Below are 22,339 nucleotides of genomic sequence, written 5' to 3' on the forward strand. Positions count from 1 at the left end.
TGTGTGCGTATGGGTGTGTGTGTTTGTGTGTGTGTGTGCGTGCGTGCGTGCGTGTGTCCGTGCGTGCGTGTGCTAAGGTGATAGGTCTGTCCACTTGTTGGTACATTTTTAGCCATGTGTTTGTTTGTTTGCATATGCTCTCTGGTTCTTCTATTCTCTCTCTCTCTCTCTCTCTCTCTCTCTCTCTCTCTCTCTCTCTCTCTCTCTCTCTCTCTCTCTCTCTCTTTGCTAAGCAGGTCATAGTTGTTTACTACTAAGGTTTATCTTTTTTTCCACGTCTCGTGCAGTGGGATAGTGTTGAGTTCTGCGTTTCGCCCCAGTTTGCTTCATTAGCTCTTTAATATAAAGAAATACAGAGAAAGAGAAGAGAACATCCTGCAGCTGGGCGAGGGAAGACTGCAGGATGCCCGGGTAGCAAAGAACTGTATGTGTGCGTGTGAGGGAGAGGGAGAGAGAGCTGAAACATCGTTAACTCCCCTTCAGACGGCAACACATTAACGCTCGGTTTGTTCAATAATATGAAAACTTTGATCCTCTTTCAACTCGGCATACTGAGCACAGTTTGCACGGATCAAAGACCCCAAACCAATCAAGTAGCGTTTTATCTGCTATTCGGAGCTCTTTTGTTTGACATTTCACAAAATGTCTGAAGAATTGCAATCATTAACCGTATTTGATTAATGTGTTTTTTAATAGCGCTTGGACCTGATATGCATCGGCCTCTTTTGAATGTGCATTCGAGTGCAAAAAATAGTTTTTCTTTCCTGATTTGGGCCGTCATAAATGCCGTCTGACTTTGTCTAACGGAACAAACATTGTTCAAATGATTTTCGGGATTAAAGGTAATTTGCCATTAAGAGGTACCCTCAAAAGGCGAAGGATTTGTCGGGCACACTATTCACAAATTTGACCCTTATTATGACCTAATTAATTGTTCTTCTTGAATAAAAAAGTATTTTCTCTTCCATACCTCTCAACGCAGATATAATTGATGCAAACTATTCTTGATTACGCTCACATATAGGGTTATTAGAGCAACACACAGATTCTCCCCTGAGACTTTCTTTGCATCAAACACTTGAGCTGAACCTCCTGGGGAAATCGTGTTGAATCCTTCATCATTCTTAAAGGCGTCTTCATCATTTGTTCTCGAGTCTCATTGAGCTGTTTAGATCTTGACACGATGACGCCTCACTTCAACAACATAGAGACCGGCGGAGGCTAAGTGTCAAGATGATTACTCTGTTTGTTTGATTCACTTTAAATGCTGTAAACAAACACAAAAAGTGTCAGTTCCGAGTTTCAGTTCGACAGTGTCTCAGAGAAGATGGAAGTGTGATGGATGAAATGTGTCAAAGCAAAAACAACTGTTTTCTGCTTAATAAATCATCTCTGCATGTAAGCTTTTTCAGAACATGTGTTCATCTTCTTTATGCACGCTATCCAACAAAGAGTCACCGGGTCTAGAACCAATCCGAGCTGATATTGGGCAAAATGCGGCGTCCACCCAGGCTGCCTGGGAATCGCACACAATTTCACATCAATGGACAATTTGAATTCATATGACTCAGCATGACTTTGGCTTGTGAGAGAAAGTTGGTGTCCTGGAGAGGAGCCCAAACAGACAGAGAAGGAAAAAAAAAAACTCTCACCACTTTCAGGCAAGGAACCATCTTGCTTTTGGTGCCAAAAACTGCTCCATCCCAAACCAATCAATGCAAAGAGATTTCAAGATCAGATTCTGCATCGGCATCTGCAATGGCTCCCATTTGATCAATAAATAAATAGTTAAATTACCTACATTACCTTGCATTTTTTTAAGTTTACTGAATATTTGACACCAAAATAAACAGAAGTTGCTGTTTTGCTCTGCTGAGCATCACACAAATGTGGCACCATTTCCAACCAAAATCAATAATGACATCTGCGCCTTCATTCTTCCCTTAAGAATGTATCGTTCATGAATGTTTTATAGAAACTCCAGACAAAAAGTAAGGCAGTTTTTCTTGGTGCAACATTTCATTCCTGTAACAAGATTTCTTGGCTCGTTGTGAGAATCCTGTAGGCTCAAGATCCATGGTCCAAGCACCCTGAATTCCTCCCATAGTGCAAAAACATACGTGTGAGATTACTTGATGACTTTTCTGTCCGTGTTTTTCACACTTCTCTGTGTTTCTCTTGTGGTGGTTTGGCGCCCTGTCCAGGGTGTTCCCTGCCTTCGCCCATAGTTGCCTGGGACTGGCTCCAGCTTGTTGAGACACTAAACTGGACAATGGATGCAATCTGATACAATTGGAGAGCCTGACTGTCACCTACCGAACTTAAATCAAAGCTACATGCTTTTGGTGGTGTTTGTTTGCTTATGAGATATTAGCAGCCTTCTCCCCTTTTCTCATCTCCCATGGTTTCCTGGCGAGTTCACCATAGGTTTAAGAGCAGCCGTCAATTATCACTACTTTTACTGAGGCTCGCACTGTCAGCCAGCTCGTCAGTAGTCCTGTTACTTGAATAAAACAAGCCATTATCATTCCTCAGCAGTTGGTGTGGCGAAGTAACAAACATGTCCATGCATCACCCGAGTCCTTCTCTCACAAGCTGCCACTGTTTCAATTACAAAGAGATGACTCAATAGTTTTTGACTTGAGATGTGTATTCTTCACTCATAAAACGTCAGGAAGCCATAGATCAGAACAGCTGAAGCAACATCCATCAGATCCGATGCCTTAAATGCAATATAAGTGCATTTTAAAAGCAATGAAAGCAAAATTGACCCTGCATGGGAGGCATGCCAAGAAAAAGGCTTTGCTCCAAAAAACAGAACATCAGAGCCAAGCAGCAGTTTGTCAGTTATACAAGGCAGGTCTTTCAGATTAATGTGCTTTGAACATTGGGGGGTTGGTAGAAGTGCTCTGTTTGGGAGTTTGTTGCCTCAAGGACAGGACAACTTGTAGTCTTTGATTCAGCTCCGCATCACATGAACAAGAGCTCTTAGATGAAATCTGTTCCAAAGCTGCAGTTTGCTGAGCTGGAGAATCCCATGGAAATGCCGTGAAGGGGGTTGAAACCATCAAACTACTGTAAGGGCAATATCAGATAATATCAAAAAAGTGGTGGATGAATATGCAAAACACTTAAATATTTCCCCTACAGCAGGGGTGTGAAACATTTCTGCACTATTTCCCAGTCCGGCCCACTTGAGAAGAGTTTGGGCTGAATGTTGACCCTGAACAAAAAATGGAACTCTCTGATTTAAATGTAGTCATTTTCACTTCTCTTTATAAACCTCAAAGTTGAAACTAAATCGCATCATTATCAGTGCTCTCACTTGGAATCTGAATCTAATTTGGATTTTAATTAGTAATAGTCTTTCACTCTGTGGATCACTCGGTTGTTTAAGTGAAATAGAAATGGTAGGCCATCACAAGTTTTAGCTTGACACACTCTTTTACTATGTATTAAAAATGATGTCTACAAACAAGGCGAACATATTTGTTTTGTTTGTACATGAAAGACTGGTAGTCTTTTAGATGGAAATAGCTTCAAGGATACATTGGTGGGACTTTATTATTGCTCTCAGGTATTTTCACTTCGGAGCCTTAGGCCTAAAAGTGCTTTGTCTTCTCTTGTTTACTCAACAACGGAAAAACGTAAAACTGTTATTGTGTGTTGGGTGTCCGGTGCTCGGATCCACTGAAAAACAGAACGTTTTGAAAATGCTGCTACTCTGTCTCCATGTAGATACGCTGTTACTGCGCATGCACACCATGACCACAGCAACTATTTCTTCTGCGTGTAGATGGACAATAACAACAATGGCGGCCTCCAGAGTTACATGACTCCCAGTTTATATTCTCATGGGACTTAGTAGTTTTATAGTTGAGAGTCGCCTCGAACAGCATTTCAACTTCATTGTCTTGTCATCAGTGTTTCAATGACAAACTTTGATCGATGGTTCTCGGCCCATTGTTGCATTTTCATACAAGAGTAAGCTCTAAGAAAAGAATGTGGAAAACCTTCATTTGAGGATCTGGTTATAATAGCACTTGTCCTTTACTTCTATTCTTCAGATGAAAACCTTCCATTTCCTCGCATCCAGAATAACACTGTTGGAGGATGTCATCAACTTGTCAACCTACACACACTCACATTAACTGACCCCCCCCCCCCCCCAAAACGACGGCCCCCGGGTAATGGTTGCTACCTGTTCATTCAGCCTAAATCGAATGCAGACTGCTCTTCTTTCATCTAATCTGGCTCCACATCTGGATGCCATCACTGACACCTCATCCAAAACATATTGTGTTTTCTTTTTTGTGGTTTTTATATCTTCCCCTGTGTCTGTCTTTCTAAGGTTCCCAGCTACTCACTGGCCATTAGAGCTCTGGATAGTGGAATCCCACCCATGTCTTCCACCGTGATGGTCAACATGGACATTTCCGACATCAACGATAACCCACCCACTTTCTCCCCAGCCAATCTGACGACAGTCATACAGGTACGCTTGATGATTTACTCATGTTGCAGGCAGTGAAACACAATGATGAGAAGGTCATGTATTTGTTTACCCAATTAAATGATAATTCATCATTTCTTCCTCCTTCTTGTTTGTACCTGGTTCTTCTTTTTCATGGTTGAGTTTTAGTCAAGTTTAGTTATTTTTTGGATCTGCAGGCAATAGATTGTTTTGAAGTATCTCTGAGTCTATGCAATGATGCACAACCCTGCCTGCTTCCATTTCGTGTGGTCTGAGAGCTCAAAAATCAAGGGTATCCAATACTGTCGGTGGATATGTTCAAGTCTTCATTTCTGACTCATCTCAACGTAGTCTGATGAAACCATTCTCTGAGTGACCAACTCTTTTTATTCCTATTTTTCTTGAACAATTGTTCCAGCATTTTTACCTGTCTCAACATTTTTTGTTTTTTTAACATGACTCTGTTGCACATTTAAAATACAAATACAACTTCTTGAATCGTTACAATACTTTATCTCATGGATTTTCACAGTTCTTTTGCATTTTGAAGAAAGAAACAGCAAAAACCTTGTAATATCTCTAGAATCAAGGTTACCCGACACAGATTGTGCACAAAAGCCTGAATGGTTGAGTCTAAATCTTGTATTTCCTTGGACAACTTACAGTATCTGTCCGCCTACAAGAGCCACAGTAAATCCTCTTTCTATTCTGGCCTCTGTCAGGTCAAGACCTGACTCTATTATGGAGAGAAATTCAACAATTCCCCCCCGAGTAGTACCGGGTGACAGTGGAGAGAAGAAACTCTCTTTTAACAAGAAGAAAGCCCTGACAGTACCAGATGCATGCGTGGTTGTTCATCTGTCTTTTACGATATGAACCCTTTGGGACTCTTCGCTCATCATGCATATGGATGCTAACTGCTCTCGGAGGGACTGCTAAAACATGGCTGCAGGTTTCCAGACAAGCTTCCACGGACCTCCAGAGGGCCATTTACACTGCCTTTAAGTCCTGTCATCGGCTGAGCTATTAACGGTGGTAATGACTCATTATTTGGCCTTTCCCACACCAGGAAAACAAGCCGATCGGCACCAGCATCCTGCAGCTGTCAGTCATCGATCAGGACTCCTCCCACAACGGCCCGCCCTTTGACTTTCGCATTCTGCTGGGGAACGAAGGCGGCGAGTTCCTGCTGGAGAAGGACGGGACGCTGGTTGCTAATCAGGTTTTTAGAAGAGACCTGGCAACTGAATATGTCGTTCAGATACAGGTACAGTTAAACTGCCGTCTCGTTGTTGATGTTGAACTTGATCTATAATGTAAGAAGAAGTTTAGATCGGTGATCACAATTAGAAGATGTAATGGTTGGCTTCTTTTGTGAGACCTGCTGCCACAATCGGCGATCTAATGAATTCTCTTTAGGTGACCGACTCTGGGAAGCCGCGTCTCTCCTCCACCTCCATGCTCACAGTCCGGGTGATTGAGGAGAGCCTGCATCGGCCGGTGGCGCTGCCGTTGGAAATTCACATCGTGACTATGGAGGACGAGTTTCCTGGCGGTGTGATTGGTCAACTCCATGCCACCGATGCTGACCCCTACGATGCACTGACCTTTGGACATGCCCCCCCGGCCCAGCGCAGCCTCTTCAAGATCAGCCCCCGCGATGGAAAGATCATCGCCCTGGGTGGTTTGGATGCAGGCAGGTACTCCCTGAACGCCAGCGTGAGCGATGGCCGCTTCGCCGTGCCCGTGCCTGTGAGCGTGCACGTGGAGCAGGCGACCCCAGAGATGCTGCGAGAGGCGGTGACGGTCCGATTCGAGAGTGTGGCGCCGCAGGACTTCGTGGCGTTGCACCTGAAGAGCGTCTTGAAGGTGCTGAGGCAGGCGGCAGCATCACAGCAGCAGGACACCCTGCACCTGCTCAGTCTCCAGCCAGTCGGCGGCACGCAACAGCTGGACATGCTGGTCACCGTGGAAACGGCCGGGGGCGGGTATTACAAAGCGGCCTACCTCACCCAGAAACTGAGTGCGTCCCGGCGGAAGCTGGAGGAGGTACTCCGGGTGTCGGCCATACTGGATAAGAACTGCTCCGGGCTGGAGTGTCGCGGTGCTCAGTGTGAACAGAGCATCGTCTTGGATTCGCACAACCTGGCTACGTACAGCACGCCACGGGTCAGCTTTGTGTCCCCACGCTTCCACCGGACGTCACGCTGCACATGCAACGGTGAGTCACAGACCTCCAGAGGGTTTCTCCTCACTTTTAGCCTGATCCCAGTCTTTGAAAAAAAACAAAAAACATTTTCTAGTATTCTGATTGATTACAGTCAGAAAACAATCTTGATGTATCTACATTTGTTCCCAGAATGTATGTCTGCATGAGTCATAGAAATAGTGCAAAAATTCTACTATTTTACAATTTTCAAATATGATTAATGCTGCAAAATATTGCAAATTTATTTACACAAGCAGACAGCATGGCTTTGAGGCTAGTTTGACAGCAATGAAGTCGCTATCTTTCATGGCGGCATCACCGACATCTCAGCTCAGGTCTCAGTGTTGTTTTATGTCCACAACTCTGCAGACATTTGTTTAAAAATCTATATTTCCTTTAAAAATGTAACATTGGTTCAGTGGGTCAGATTGGAGCCTCCTGAACAACGGTTTTGGCCCACGATCTTTATGATTGACACCCCTGCACAATTCATTCGTGATCTGCAAAAATCTAAATATTGCAATTTTAATAATGAACAAGCAAAAAAAACCTCCACAAAGACGACAATCAGTTAAGAACGGTTCCAAATCTAAAATGCAGCTGGTGGGAACTGCAGACCCACATGTTATTGAAATATATGAAAAGTAGAAACTAGGCCCACTCACAGCTGATGTAACTTAAGGGCAAGAGAAGAGGACATGTCACACCCAGCCATGTTGAAAACTGAACTCTAACTTCAAACTCAGAATTCGGACTTCAGGAGGATCTTTAACAACTTCTGTTCTGCAGTTCAGAAAACAGCTCAGAGTATTAAACTCTTTTAGTGACTGGACTGCACTGTTTCTCTGAAGTTTTACTTTGAAGGTGTACGTTACAATGGGCATAGCACCTCATAAAATCAAGAGTTGCAAAAGATGACACTTCATTACTGAGCTGTACTTTCTGAAACCGTCATTCTTTCCTCTATTTGGCCGATTTCTTTGAAAAGTGTTTCATTACTTGACTTTGTACATCACGGTTGCATTACTGTGCCATGTTTGAGATCCACAGAATCACAAGATGATAATATAAGGTTAAGATCATCTTCTTGAAGTGCTTTGCGTGTGGTTGTGAGGTGTGTTTAGGGAATATTAGCTCATGAGAACAAAGAATTTCTGATGTATGTTGGATAAGAAAGCCTTGCACCTCCACACCATCCATCCATCCATCCATCCTTAGTACAGTTCCGAAGCTAATTCCAGGAATCGGCAATTAGCTTCGAATGTATGTCTTTTGTCTATCACAGAAAAGCAGAGTGCCATTCAGCTCTCCCAAACTGTTCCCACAAAGTCAGAGCCAAAGATTTGTCCAAAATGCCTCGATAAGCCGAAGCATTAAGATTTACCTGCGGTGGAACTAATAGGCCGACGCCAGCCCCGGAGAGCCGGTGCTCTAACGAACGCTACGGTGCACACAGTGCAGTCAGGCAGGTGAAGTTCTCCTGGCGTTCGTCTCGCCCAGATTCATCAGGAGGATTCATTACTCCCCTCCACAGAGCTCCAGAGTCCGGCGGGGGCTTGTTCTACACCGCTCGATCCTAACGCTCCGCATTGAATCGTGCATGAGGCCGCTCTGCCATGGAAACCTCCGGCCATGAACCTTCCTGTACAGTTGTTGTGCCGACGGTCACGCCGGAGGTTTTATCAGTCAACACAGTGTTGGCGACTTCTGTGCACTTGGCGTCTCAACGCTGCGCCGCTTTGCTCTTTTTTCCCCGCCTCGTCTGACTTTGCCATGGCTGCTCAACACCGCCACTTTACAATAAAACCACTTACAGATGATTGTGTGAATGCACTTTACACACCGACTTGTTGCCGCAGTAGCATCATATTACAGTGTCACACTCAAGTTCAGCGAGCTCTTTAGAACGACAAATGTTTTTCTCAAATGTTTGAACAGACAGCTCAATTTTATACTCCGGCACTGAACAAAACGCTGCAATTCAGTGAATAAAAGGGTACCGCTCAATGCTTTCATCCATACTGCGCATGCAGGCTCTGATTTGTGGCTTTTTCTCCCGATTCTTCTCTTCTTTTTTTTTTTTTTTTTTTTAAACGACAACAAGTTAAGTTTAAAACAGAAAGAATTTAAAACACACATTTTAAAACTAGAAATTAAGTAAAATCGATGAAGATAAATGGTAATTAGAAAATAAGATTTTGTGTAACAGGTCAAATAGCTTTATTTAAAGATGCATTTAATTTTGACAGTAAAAATCTGACTTTTTTTTTCATGGTTTATGGATCGTAATGACCATACTTTCATCCATCTATCTTCTATATGAGGTGGAACTTTTCAAAAATGCTCTCCATGTAATTTGGTGGAAAACGCAACTTTTCGGAAAACGCTGCTACAGTAACGTGGCCATAGTAAATAGTTTTCTGTACATGCTCAAGGAGATTGGCAATAACAACAATGGCGGGCCCTAGAGTGTCATGACTCCCAGTTCATATTCTCCTGGAACTTGGTAGTTTTATAGTTGAGAGTCACCTGGAATAGTACTCCAGCTACGTCATCTGTACATACGAAAGCCCGTGGACTTGCCATTGTTAAAGTTTATAGCGTATTATTCACTGAAGGAACGCGTTTGTTGTTCCATTACGACAGGCATACATCGCCATCTTGTGGCCTGGCATGCCAACTCCATCGTTTTCAGCGTTTCGGCTGGATGTCGACTGTAACATTTTTAATTTATCTAAAAAAAAAAACATTTTTCAAAATGGTGAATCGCATACAGATTTATTTATTTGCATAGAGTAAGGCACTGCTAGAAAATGTGACAGCCTTACTCAAATGTGACATATGCACTGAGTTAGTCCCAAAGTGGTTTCTGCATTCTGCTTTCTGCAGTCATAAAGGTTTTATAATGAATACCACATGCATACATTAGAAATCTTATATTTGGTTCTCTTAAACTAGGCTGCCCTGATTTTATTCCTCATTTTTATGATGTTTGTGTGCACTGATTTCAAGATGTACTGCAATTTTTAAATATAGATATATTTTAGTGCCAGATGTGTTTTGTATATTATGTTTCCCGTCTTTGCAGTTTTTCTTTCTTTCTTTCTTTCTTTCTTTCTTTTTTCTTTCTTTCTTTCTTTTTTGAGGCCCTCTTGCTGTCAGTTCATGTTCCTTTTGACAGGATGTTTCCTTTGTGTCCCCCGTACGTACAGATGCCAGCTGTGCCGTCCTGTCAGAGCAGTGTGAGGACCAGCCGTGTCCGGCAGACATGCAGTGTGTGTCCGTGGAGGCCTCTAGAGGGCGCTACGCCTGTCAGTGTCCACCGGGCAAGCTGGGAGAGTGTGCAGGTCAGTGTTTCGGTGAAAAGAAGTCCTGAGTTGCTCCGGGGACGGACAGCGGTGTGTAACGTGCTGTCACTGTGGGCGCAGGTCACTCGTCTCTGAGCTTCTCGGGGAACAGCTACATCAAGTACAGGCTGTCGGAGCAGCTGCAGAGCGGACTGAAGCTCAGTCTGAGGATCAGGACGCTGCAGAGCCGAGGAATCATCATGTACACGCACACCGAGCCCTGCACCATGCTCAAGGTACACACAGACACACACATACACACACACTTGTATTTTTAAGACATCTCGCTATTTTTAGACCTCGTGTGTCAAAGACTGAATTGACCCTTTGTAATTTCAGATTAAGTCTTGACCTTCCAATTTATGAATCCGTAGTAGTGGGAGGTGTTTAGTGTCAGCAGGGAGGACGGGTCTCCGCGCTGTGATGCGTAAACACATTTCATGGTTAACACAATTACACACACACACTCACAGGTGCTGGTGGAGACAGTCACGAGGGGTAATTAGATCAGCGCTTGATCACAAAGGACATCAGAGAGTTTCTGTGCTTTCTGAAGCAAAATGCTTGAATGGACAAACAAGCTGAGGGAAGTTAAGAATGAAACTTAAAGAGGAGCAATGATTTCTGCCCATTTTAAGTTATATCACCTTAAAAGTTTAGGTTATTGTTATTGTCGGGTTGTTAAAATTATTTTAATGTACTTGATGTTTAGAGAGAGTGTTCCAGAATACTGCGGCTTCATCAAAGAAAAATCGAAATGTCCTGAGCGCCCCCCGGTGGTAAATCCTGACATATCCATCCTCCTGAATGGGATGAAAAAAATCCTTGGATGTGGGTTCAGTCGTTTTGGACTTTTCATATCACACGCCACCGATAAGTTACCCATACATGGAGGCAGTGTCATACCGCACAACTTAAAAAAAAAAAATATGGATTACAGATTTATTATTCGATGCTTCACAATGATTATCAACACGGAGATGCTGTACTGCTGCAATTCAAAACTTCGAATTATGAAACTCAGCTATGAAAAAAAAAGCTTAATTGTCGGTCTGTTTGATGAAACCACCAATTAAGCAATCTAGTCGTTTAGACATTTTATGACAAGAGACATAATTTTGGTTTGTTTGTGTTGAATACCAAAAATACATTCACCATGCAATACTGAAGCTTTTGTGTGTCTGTGTGTGTGTGTGGTGGTCAGCTGGAGGAGGGAAAGCTGTGGTTCCAGCTGGCCTGTGGCCTCGGTGACGGAGGCGGCGACGGACCCGACATGTTGGGCATCTCCGGGCGTCGCATCAATGACGGCAGCTGGCACACGGTGGCGCTGGAGCTCAATCGCAACTTCAGCAGCCTGGCGCTGGACGACAGCTACGTGGAGCGACGGCGCGGGCCGTCCCTGATGCAGCCGCTCGCTCCGGACAGGACCATCTACTTTGGAGCACTGGTCAGTCTATTAGAGTGACGACAAGTTATAGTTGTATTGAAAACAGTATCGGGGCACATTCAAGGTTTTCCATTGGCGAGCCGGATTAGAGCGTTTTGCGGCCCAGGTTTGGCCCACGGGCCTTATTTGTGACCACCTGCTTTGAACTGTTATCCGAAAATGTAAGAAGAGCATTGAAGACAGTTCAAGTCCTCACACATGACCTCCCAATGTTCCCCCTGTCAGGTGCAGCCTCCCAACTCCCGCAGCCTCATGGACTCCCAGAAGGACCCGCGGGTGCTCGGGGGCTTCCAGGGCTGCCTGGACTCGGTCACGCTGAACAACAACGAGCTGCCGCTGCAGAACAAACGCTCGCGGTACGCCGAGGTGGTGGGACTGACGGAGCTGAAGCTCGGCTGCATCCTCTACCCTGACGCCTGCCTGCAGCAGCCCTGCCGCAACGGGGCCACCTGTACCAGCCTGCCCTCCGGTGGTGAGTACAGAGACAGGCAACCACTGCAAAACAAAAGGTCTGTTATGAGGGTCCATCCATTTTTGCTGTAATCCAAATTAATGTCATGTCGTAAGGGCTAAAGCAGGTTCAAACTAAGTTGGTCAACAGATAAGATTTTAATTATTTCTCTAATCATTTTGATAAAGTTATATTTGGTCATAATATCAGACTACATTGAGCTATTTGGATTATTTGAGTATCACTTATCAGTTTCAAATACAGGATGCTAGTCGTTTCAATGATATTACCAATAATGTCAATGAATGCAATAAAGTAGATGAAGCTGTTTCCATACAAGATGAAATTAAAGGAATGAGGGATTTTATTTTTTAAGGATAAGTGTCTCATTGTCCATCTCGACTTAATAGAAAAAAAATCTAAACATTTTCAAGAATGATGTCATATTCCAAGAGTCATCTGCAACTCTGTTTGGAAAGCTTAAACTTGTACCACTTGCATCTGTTAATGTAAATGATTCTTTATCTCCTGGTGCATCGGCCCTGTTAACAAAAGAATGGTCAGCTTCAGATTTCAGTCTTGACTTTTGATCCAACGCTGCCTCGACACAAATCGATCTTTCTGTAACAAAGTTGTTCTTTAAAGATGCTCTGTCATATATTCTAATCAATTTTAAAAATGGATTGCCAAGTCAAGATTGGAATTATCAGATGTCATCGATTAAAACCTTCAGTTCTTTGTGCTGAATTACTGTAACATGAGCTTTAACATTTAGCTTTTTATGTAGCAAGTCACCATTGTTGTGACTGCTTTCATTTACTAGTGTTGCAGATTGACTCACTACACCCCCTCAACATGTTACAGGAACCTAATCACGAACCTCTGATTCTGATGGATTTCAAACAGTGATAATATTAGGAGTGCATGTACTTTATTGTGATTTAATTATGTGACTCAACGGGTTAATGCCCCTGTAATCAAAGAACTTATTCTCTTAATGCGCATAACTTTGTCAAACTTTGGATTTACCCAGAATATTTTGCCACATGCGGCTATAGGATACATTATGTCAAGCATATTCAAGGTCGAGTTAATTGGGCCGCGACTTCAGATGAATTTCAAGCCGCTCTGAAGCTCTGACTCACCTATCACTAACAATCAGGACCGAGTCTTCGGCTGCTGCGAGGCAGAGCCGCGATTTCTCACGCAGTGTAAAGTAAACCCACCGGCCGCAGTGTCGGCACTGGGAGTCCTCGGCTGAGTGAAGTGTTTGCTGTGCGGCCACTGTACCGGCAGGCCTCGCTGCACACCGCCGTAAAGGCTTCCCACATGCCACATGTTCCTCACTTACTCTGTAATGAGCAAAAAGCACCCAGGGAATAGTCGCAGCACACTGTTGTCATTTACACAGCGGCGAGGAAAGGTTAATGCTTGTCTCTGATGTATTGTGCACACACACAATAAAAATGCAAATTCAACAGGATTTTCTTTCACATTGGTGTTTGTCATTTTTAGCTGGTCTGCACGCAAATTTATTCCTTTATTTATTTTTTTTCCAGATGTCTTGCTTTCCATGGCACTTGTGTGACTGTGTGTGTGTTTTGGCAGTGCAACTCTAAACACTAGACTCATTGCTCTGCATTTCTAATGAGGTCCCCCCCCCCCCCCCCCCCTTGTCTCTATCTACTCGCCTGTCTGCCAGGCTTCTCCTGTAGTTGCAACCCGCAGTACACCGGCGCGCGCTGTGAGATGGAGATAACGGCGTGCGTTCCCAACCCGTGTCAGAACAGCGGCGTGTGCAAACCCATCGGCAACGCCTTCCTCTGCAGCTGCAGGAGAGGTTTCAGGGGTCTGACGTGAGTTCCAGTTCGAACACCGCCTGTCATCCCTGCCACCGGTTGTCTTTTACTACCACAGTCAGCTCTGCTTTTGTCTGGACAGGTTTTTCACATCCCGAAGTGGCTTGTTTGTCTTTTCAAAGTATCTCCGGTAGTGTAATTCAACCATTGTTTAAGTTATTTGCTTATAGACTAAGAATTAGTCTCTATAGCATTTAATAAGTACTCATATTTGTACTCGGTCTCGGCAAGTAGCTAAAGGATATTACTCGTACTCATCCTTTGAAAAGTGGTATCAGCACATCCATAGTTTTGAGAACTATTTTCGATCAGACATAAAACCTGACAGGATTTCAACAAAATTGCACTTCAGTATGAGTACCACGCAAATATAAGGGCCGACTTATTAGGAACTGAAAAGAAGAAAGCTTGATTGCATGCATACTGATATAAACTAGGGGTTAATTAGGTTTTTGTTTTGTTTTTTTGCCTCCACCATGGAGAGTCTGGGTGAAGAGCTGAGTGCCCGCAAGCACAAATTAAAAACTGGAGAGTTACATTGAGAAATCCTAATTTGGCTGAAAAAAAAAAGCATGGGAAACGATCTGTCACAAATTTCAACACTGTGAGACAAAACAACCAGAGTTGTGAAGAAAAAGATGGCAAAAGCTTAGAAGAAAAACATATAGAGAGGGAAATTGTTGTGTTGGGACCGAGTGAGAAAATAAAATATGTTAAATACATACTGTCATAAATAACATAATAGCTTTTGGGTGTTGTAGATCACACTGTGTGGTAAACTAATCTATCAGCATGTCCTCCTCCCAGTATCTTCTGTGCTCTGGTTACATGCCTGATATTACATATTCATGCACTAAATTGATAATGTGTGTTATTTCGCATGTCTGTCAAACTCCCAGTCAGTATTACAGTTTCCACATGTTTCCACATCTGTGCTGTCTGCATGTATTACTACACATGCAAACCTTTAGTAAATGCGACTGTTATTTCAGTGTTGAACAATCCTTTATTCCCAACAGTCTGGGGCAAGACACCGCCACAGTAATATTGAGATTGCCACAAACGCAGCGAACTCTTCCTGATAAATCTGTCAGTGTTTAGCGTCTGTCAGCAGAATGGAAACTTTTGACAAGTCTATGAGGAACAACTTTAGGATTTTTCTGTAATAGCTACCTTTCCACACCATTCATGGTGTTATCAAACACCAGGACTGGGCCCACACTCGCTGCTCATCCCCCACGGCCTTCTTACACTGATCGCTTGGAGACCGGTGCAACACAGAAAGGGGTTATTGTGCCGCTGGCTCCTTTTACACCGCTCCCCGTTAATTTTGGATCACCTCTGGTCTGGTGGCCACTGCAGCCTCCACTGAAGTTATTTTCCTACTGAAACTCCATAACAGGCACACCGGGTCAATATGGAGTGCATATAACACGCTGCCGGCACAGTTTTTACAGGTATTTACAAGTGATTACAGATATATGATGAGGAGAAGGTGTACCACCTGCTCTTGTTGGTTTATATTTTGCTGTGCTCATGGCAATCAGATAGAACATTTAAAAACTGAGTTGTACACTGAGACATGAGCTGAGATATGGTGACGTGAGCATTAACACCAACTACCGAACTACCCCAGCATCAGCCTCGAGGCCATGCTGTCAGGGTGAGTTTGTCAAAACATGTAAAAACAACAAGTAGACAGTAGTAGTAGTAGTACAACAAGGTATCGCTAAGATTGGTTAAATGGTGAGATTGTTCTGTTTTGTGAAAATATAGACAATTTTCATTATGTACACTATGTCACAACAAAGAAAAACTTAAAAGTTTAAATTTAAAGGGTGTTATGGTTCTATTTTACCAGTCCGTCCCACTCCAGATGGAACTGGGCTGTTTGTGACCCCCGAACTAAAATGAACACTATAAAGTTTAAAACTGTTTCAGTGACACTAAAGAGAAGTTCAGGCTTACCCATATTGTGTTTTCGGAATTCTTCTATCTCCATTTCTCCACCCTGCAGGTGTGAGGAAGATGTGAACGAGTGTGACCGCAGCAATCCGGACGGCGAGTGTGAGAACGGCGGCGTCTGCGTCAACACCCACGGCTCCTTCTACTGCAACTGCACGGCGGGCTTTGTGGGCCAGCGCTGCAGCCTGCGGCCCGTCGTCGTCCCCGACATGCAGGCCGGCCACGCCATGGTCGGCAAGGAGGAGCTGATCGGAATTGCGGTGGTCCTCTTCGTCATCGTCGTCCTCATCATCCTCTTCATTGCGTTCCGCAAAAAAGTTTTCCAGAAGAACTACTCCCGGAACAACCTGTCGCTGGTTCAGGACCCGGCCACCGCCGCGCTCCTCAACAAGGCCAACGGAGTCCAGTTCAAGACTCTGCACTGCACGCCGGGAGACCCTCTCAATCTCTACTCGGAGCCAGGTCTGGGGCCCACCATCATGGGAGGTGGGATGATGGGGCCGCCACAAGTCCCGGTGAGGCCCATGGCGTACACGCCCTGCTTCCAGGGGGACCCGCGGTCCACGCTGGAGAAGATGGCAGACGGGCGGAACGTGGAGCACACCGAGATGAGTACCTTTCACCCGGAGTCACCCAGGATCCTGTCAGGAACCACCAGGAGGGGGGTGGTGGTGTGCAGCGTGGCCCCCAACCTCCCCCCAGTGTCACCCTGTCGCTCCGACTGCGACTCCATACGCAAAAGCCCGTGGGACAGCGATGAGGGTGAGTATGACACCTCAAGTAATAGATACATGGCTCACAGTGTTTTTGCCGTTTTGTTGTGCTGCAGTTGTGATATTTGGATTGAAACGCCCTGATTCCTGCTAAGAATGTGCACATGTGACCCAAGCAACAATTGAGACAAAACAACACAACCTTTAGGTGTTAACTTTGACAAAAAGCTTTCCAAGACATTCATTTTTCCTTTAACATGATGAGCTTTCTTGTGACAGTTCCACTTTATCATTTGGCTGACCATTCTTCCTAAGGATCTTTTCCTTCCAGAATTACTTATTTCACATGTTCAAGGTGTACTTTCTGTCTGTGTATGTTCATTCTCACTTTCAGCACACAACTGTGCTTCTAGTCCCACAAAACTTTCGTTTCTGAAACGAAAACACAAAAGGGTACGTTTTCACCTGAAACTTTGTGGCGTGAACGAGGCCAAAGTGCAACACAGATGAGCAATGACTCTCAACCGGTGGGTCGGGGACCAAAAGTGGACATTTGCCTGGTCAACAGCAAAGTAGAGTAATCTATTCACGTGGATAGTATGTTGGTCAAGGATATTTTGACTATTGCGGGATCAAACTGCACTCCATGAACTTGAAAGGGTGACTGTATTTCAACCAACAACCATCTGGTACAAGGCCTCAAGGAGCAACTGAAGAGATTATTAATCCAGACAGATTCCCATGAATTATGTGTTGCAGTCAGACACATTGCTGGTACTTTACTGTCTTGGGATAATAGAAAGCAGACGTTATTGATCCCCGTGGGGAAGTTATTTCTCTGCATCGAACCCCTCCTATTCAGAGTTAACATGAAGTATACATACTAGGTGCAATGGACTGTCGCAGTCAAGCATCCAGGGAATTGTGCCTCCAAACCCAAACCTACTGCTCTGGCCCTGAGGCCACTGCTGTCCTGATAGATACTGAATGTGCAAATAAAACCAGGTTTTAAGTCGATAGTGCGGTGTTGTTGTTTTTTGCTGTACCCTGACTCATAAATGTTGAAAAGAGTCAATATTCCTTACAGGATCAGGACAAGATCAGCCCTGATCTGACTGCAGAGGATATTTGATTTACTGGGTTTCTTCTGGGCTCATATGTACCATCACACTGCAGTGTTCTGTTTAACTCCTCCACTTTTCGTCCACCCTTCCTGACCCCCCTCATTTGTCTCTTCAGGCAAGATGGTTGACATGGGCGAAGAAGTCACGTGTTTCTCAGGGAGCAACAAAGGCAGTAACTCAGAGGTCCAATCACTGAGCTCCTTCCAGTCCGACTCCTGTGATGACAACGGTAAGACCCGCCCACCACAGCACTGAATACTCAAGATCTCTAATGATTTAGATTGTAAAACTGGGTTAGTTTATCATACCTTAATGGCGTCTTACTGTTCTCTGAAAGATGCTGCTCACTCGATGTCCATGCAAAGCCAGACTTCGCTGTCAGATTTGGGTTTTTACATTTGTGACGGTTTGTTGGTGAATTAGTCGGATGCATTTCTGCAACATTTACCTCCTAAAAGGTCCCAAGTGAAAAATCAGAACGTCTCTTCCTCTGACTGGTTCTGCAAAGGTTACGTCCGGTGAAGAGAGGCGCGTTTGCCTTTCCACTATAGTTAGATTTTTGTGCCTTGAGGGCGACTGTTGTATTTGGTGCTTTCTAAATAAAAAGTGATTAGTTTGTCCCTTTCAGCTTAACATTAACAAAGTTGCAATAAATCAAGATTTCCAGGCCAACATATCTTTTCAACATTAAAGATTTAATGTACACATTTGCATTTTTTCCTGCAGTGGTTTAAAAAAAATTCATATTTTTAAACAAATGATATACTTTTAATGTACACATTTAAACTTGATAGTTTTGTGCCATAAATGAATGAACTGCTGACTCACCAATTTTTAAGACTTTAAAAAAATGTGACACCCCCCCGCGTATGAATCGTTGGCATCTTTTAAGAGAAGCAGACTTGGAGACTGGAGACTTTCTGCAGACCCAGTCTCAGAGGAAGAGACTGTTCTGGTTGGGGTTTGGGGATAGAAAGAGAGAAAAGGATTGAAATTCCCGTTCAGGTAAAGGGGTATGGATTGGTCCAGGGTGGCCTGAACCAGAACGAACTATATTCTGTGTGCAGCAATGCATTCCCATGGGTTCACCAACTTTTTCCTCACAATGCAGCCCCTCTCATGGCCCTCGCAACAAATTCATGGAACGCATCTCGTAGAGGTTGATGGGTTTTCGGCAGCTTCACAGTGTGGTGTTTATTGGTGGTCGTGGCCTGTGTGCAGAGTCTGTGTATGTGTGTGTGTGTGTTATCGTTACGTTTCATTCTCATTGCCTCCCACCTGCACTCTGTGGATTTTGTTTGCAGTCTTTTGAGCATCACCGTTTTTTCCGTTGCAGAGCGGTCACGACTCGCGGCCGCCAGCTTCTGTGTTGCAAATCATCGGTTATTTCATGCGGCCATTTTATTTCACCGTCAATGTTGTCATTTGTGCACTTGTTAAAGTCTGATCGGGCAATGTCTCTGCACTAAAATGACAAAAAAAAGAAGCAGTGCTTTTGTTTTGTTTTCGTTTTTTATTTTACTGTATTTTGTTCTCATCTGGCTTGTTTTGTATTTGTGAAGTTCATTTTCTTTATTTAAGAGCATTACCTTTGCTTGTTTATAGCTTTGTTGTATCTAAACTAGACATTTATGTCCAGATTTGTGTGCAAACTCCCCTTTAAAGGCCAATGTCACAGCAGGAAGTCCTCTCTGCAGACAGTGGGGCAGTTGTAATGCCGCAGGTGTGAGGGGGGGGGGCAACACCAGGATGAGCATTTTTTTCACAGTTAATGCCTGTTTTTTTACTTTTTTTTTTTTTTTTACTTTTTTCAAAACTTATCTGCTCCTTTTTTCCCTCCACAAGCCTCCATAGTGACCGTCATTCGACTGGTCAATGATGCAGTCGACACAATCGAAAGTGAAGGTACCATGTCTCATCCACTCTGTGTCTCTTTCCCTCACGCTTCCACTCCCTCGCCTACGTCAGTCCTTTCATTGCTCTATCTCTACTGGGAGATGTATCTTCGGCTCTGCATAACGAGACTTGTTCTCTCTTGTCTAATCCTTCCTCACAGTCAGTGGTTAGTCGTGACGGCTCACTTCCAGGTTATCATGAGAGCCTTTAACAGACCGACGTCACCTGAGCAGATTAATTCCTCCCTCCTGTTGTAGTCCTTCATGGAGTGTTTCTCTGTACGGTGCAATAACCTGAACACTTGTTAATTGGTGGCGGCAGAATCAGCACATGTGCAGAGTCGTTAACTGGAAGTGAGCTTTTGAGCACAAATTTGTATGACTACAGTCTCACCGAAGAGAATCTATATGATATTTATTGGAAAACAAAACAGCTGACGGATGGTGTAAAGCGAAATCAATGCAAAATGCATCTTTGTTTGTTTTCTCATTCTTCCATCGGACAGTTTCAGTTATGGACCAAGGTCAAACCTACAATCGAGGTGATTACTCCCCTCAGCTCTCCTCCACTCCCCTCCTACCTGCCTGTTTCATTCCTCCCTCCACTTATCTGCAGCAAGTAGACAAAATAACACCTGAAAATTACTTCTGATGTGCAATAAGAAGATTTTTGAATATTATATTTATATTAAGTGTTACTTTGCAACATATTACCATTGAAAGAGATTTATATCTACAGTATTTCAGTGCTTCTTTATTTTAATAATTTAGATTTGTCCTTTTTTTGGGGGGGAGATGCAGTGTCTCTTTTTTTTTTCATTTTTCTTTCAAAATTCAGTTGATTTGATTTGATTATGTTGCCCAAGTTGCACAGAACAAAATATGTCAATTCAATTTCGATTCAGTGCAGATCAGATTTAAACACCTTTTTTCGCAGCGCTACCAACAAATTGATTTGCATGTATTATAGATGGCGGGGTGTCTAACACATTTTAGTTCAGGGGGGGGGGGCCACATACAGACCAATTTCATATTCAGTTGGCCGGCCCAGTAAAATAGTGCCATAATAACCTTTAAATTTCAACTTTAACAGTTTTCGTTGTAGAGTATACATGATGAAAATGTCACAAAACCAAACATTCACTACTGAAAATGACGCCACTTTTAAAGCTTTCCGATCCGCAGTGTGTCGTGCGTCGTCTGTAAAACAAAGTGTGTAACCGCATACAAGGCCAAAGTCAGAAGTGACTCGTAAGTTTGCCCTGCGGCACCGCACAGAATTGATTCTGACACTTTTCAGGCTCATTGCGTGTCTCATGTACTCCAGTTTCACAGTTCTCACGCAGCAGTGCATGTGAACGAGAGCACCCAGGAGATGATGAACAACTTGGGAAGAAACAAAGAACAAATTTTTGTCTTTTTTTTTTTTTATATCATAAAACTAGTTTACGTGTCACTATCCAAAGAAAAACGTTGCAACGTTTTTTGAAAAGTTTGCAAATATTGACATGGATCCAGCAGACACTCTCTAAGAGATGGAGGTTTAGTGGAGGGTTCATGTAAAGTTACCGTCACCGACGTGCTACACCAGGATTGTGTAACTGATGTGTTGATGAAATGAAAGTCTGAGTTCTACTTTCCTAATTAAACACATTGCTTATTTATTAATATCAAAAAGTTAGAATATCCAGTGGGACCCACACTCATCTTTCCTAAACATCCAGATGTGGACTCCAGTGGTTTCCCCCCAAGTTCCAATAATACACAGTGTCGTATAGTTGAATAAATATACTTTCTGCTCCTACAGCCCTGAAACAAATAGTTCAGTCGGTAACTAGTGATAGAAGGAGAATTCAGTCTTTGGAAGCAAAGACAGGTTTTTTTTTTGTTTGTTTTTTTTACATTTTCTTGATTGAAAGATATTTGTACCTTGTACATTATTTGGTCTACCTGCTGCTACTTCCTCCTGTCCCTCTACTCTTGTGCATTCCTCGCACCATACTTTCACTGGACAGCTCTCCTCTCATCTCCCTCCCTCCCTCGTCAGAACTTTGTAACCCCTGTTACCCAACGGCTTGTTTTGTGCTGTGCTGATTTATCAGGCCAGGGCAGCCATCACCCCTCCCCCCACCCTCCCCCCACCGACTGCACCAGCGGTTGCGTGACGACGTGTTCGCAGCCTCAGTCCCCCCATGGTTTGTGTTCTTGCTCCGAAGCATGGAAATTGTTTCTACTTTTGCCGTTTGTTTTTGTTTGGCATCGCTTTTGTTTGAACTCCACTCACCATTTTTGGCTGTTTTAAGTGAAATCTGCCTTCAGTTGACTTTAACTGCAGTTTGCAGTAGATTGTCCTCTTGGTCAGCAAAACGTATGTCATCGTCTTTTGTGGCGCGTCAGAAGACCACTGACCGGAGCAAAATATTAATGAAACCCACCCATGCAAGGTAAGCGTAGCCTGTGGCTGGTGCTGCAATTTAGAGAACGCGTCAAAATTTACTGATTTGCCAGTACAAATGTGGTTACTGTTGTCTTTTTTTTCCGTCCTTGGACAAGCAAAAAATCTGATCATTATAAGAAGTGTCAGGCTATTCCATCACGATTAAAAAAAAAAAAAAGTCAGTTGTTTCAGGTTTCAGTAGCAACAATGACCAATTAAAGCAGAAATAAGTGAAACCTCCAGTCACACATACAACGGATCCATAAGTTCCAGGTGGCACTTGCTGCACTATTCATATAAACTCCTTCCTCTGGTGTGGCTATTTCATGACCATGACATTAGAAAAGCCACACTGAGGCCACGTTCACGTTTCAGAATAGTTTTGCTTTCACATGGCGACATTTTGCCTGGTTTGTTT

At 43.7% G+C, this 22,339-nt stretch overlaps 1 protein-coding gene across 1 annotated transcript in view; it reads left to right on the forward strand.

Annotated features, from left to right (window-relative positions):
- fat3a (FAT atypical cadherin 3a) overlaps positions 1-22,339 on the forward strand; it is a gene marked incomplete at its 5' end in the record, with an annotated part of 118,373 nt that overhangs the window by 90,766 nt on the left and 5,268 nt on the right. Inside the window, 12 exons of the mRNA XM_080459568.1 lie at positions 4,352-4,495; positions 5,544-5,741; positions 5,894-6,695; positions 9,896-10,030; positions 10,112-10,266; positions 11,235-11,477; positions 11,703-11,949; positions 13,631-13,784; positions 15,805-16,514; positions 17,705-17,818; positions 19,435-19,494; positions 19,991-20,026. Of these exons, the coding sequence (XP_080315694.1) occupies positions 4,352-4,495; positions 5,544-5,741; positions 5,894-6,695; positions 9,896-10,030; positions 10,112-10,266; positions 11,235-11,477; positions 11,703-11,949; positions 13,631-13,784; positions 15,805-16,514; positions 17,705-17,818; positions 19,435-19,494; positions 19,991-20,026 (2,998 nt within the window). The remainder of the gene's footprint in view (positions 1-4,351; positions 4,496-5,543; positions 5,742-5,893; positions 6,696-9,895; positions 10,031-10,111; positions 10,267-11,234; positions 11,478-11,702; positions 11,950-13,630; positions 13,785-15,804; positions 16,515-17,704; positions 17,819-19,434; positions 19,495-19,990; positions 20,027-22,339) is intronic.

The sequence above is a fragment of the Lipophrys pholis genome, assembly GCF_963383615.2.
Source record: "Lipophrys pholis genome assembly, chromosome: 3".
NCBI lineage: Eukaryota > Metazoa > Chordata > Actinopteri > Blenniiformes > Blenniidae > Lipophrys > Lipophrys pholis.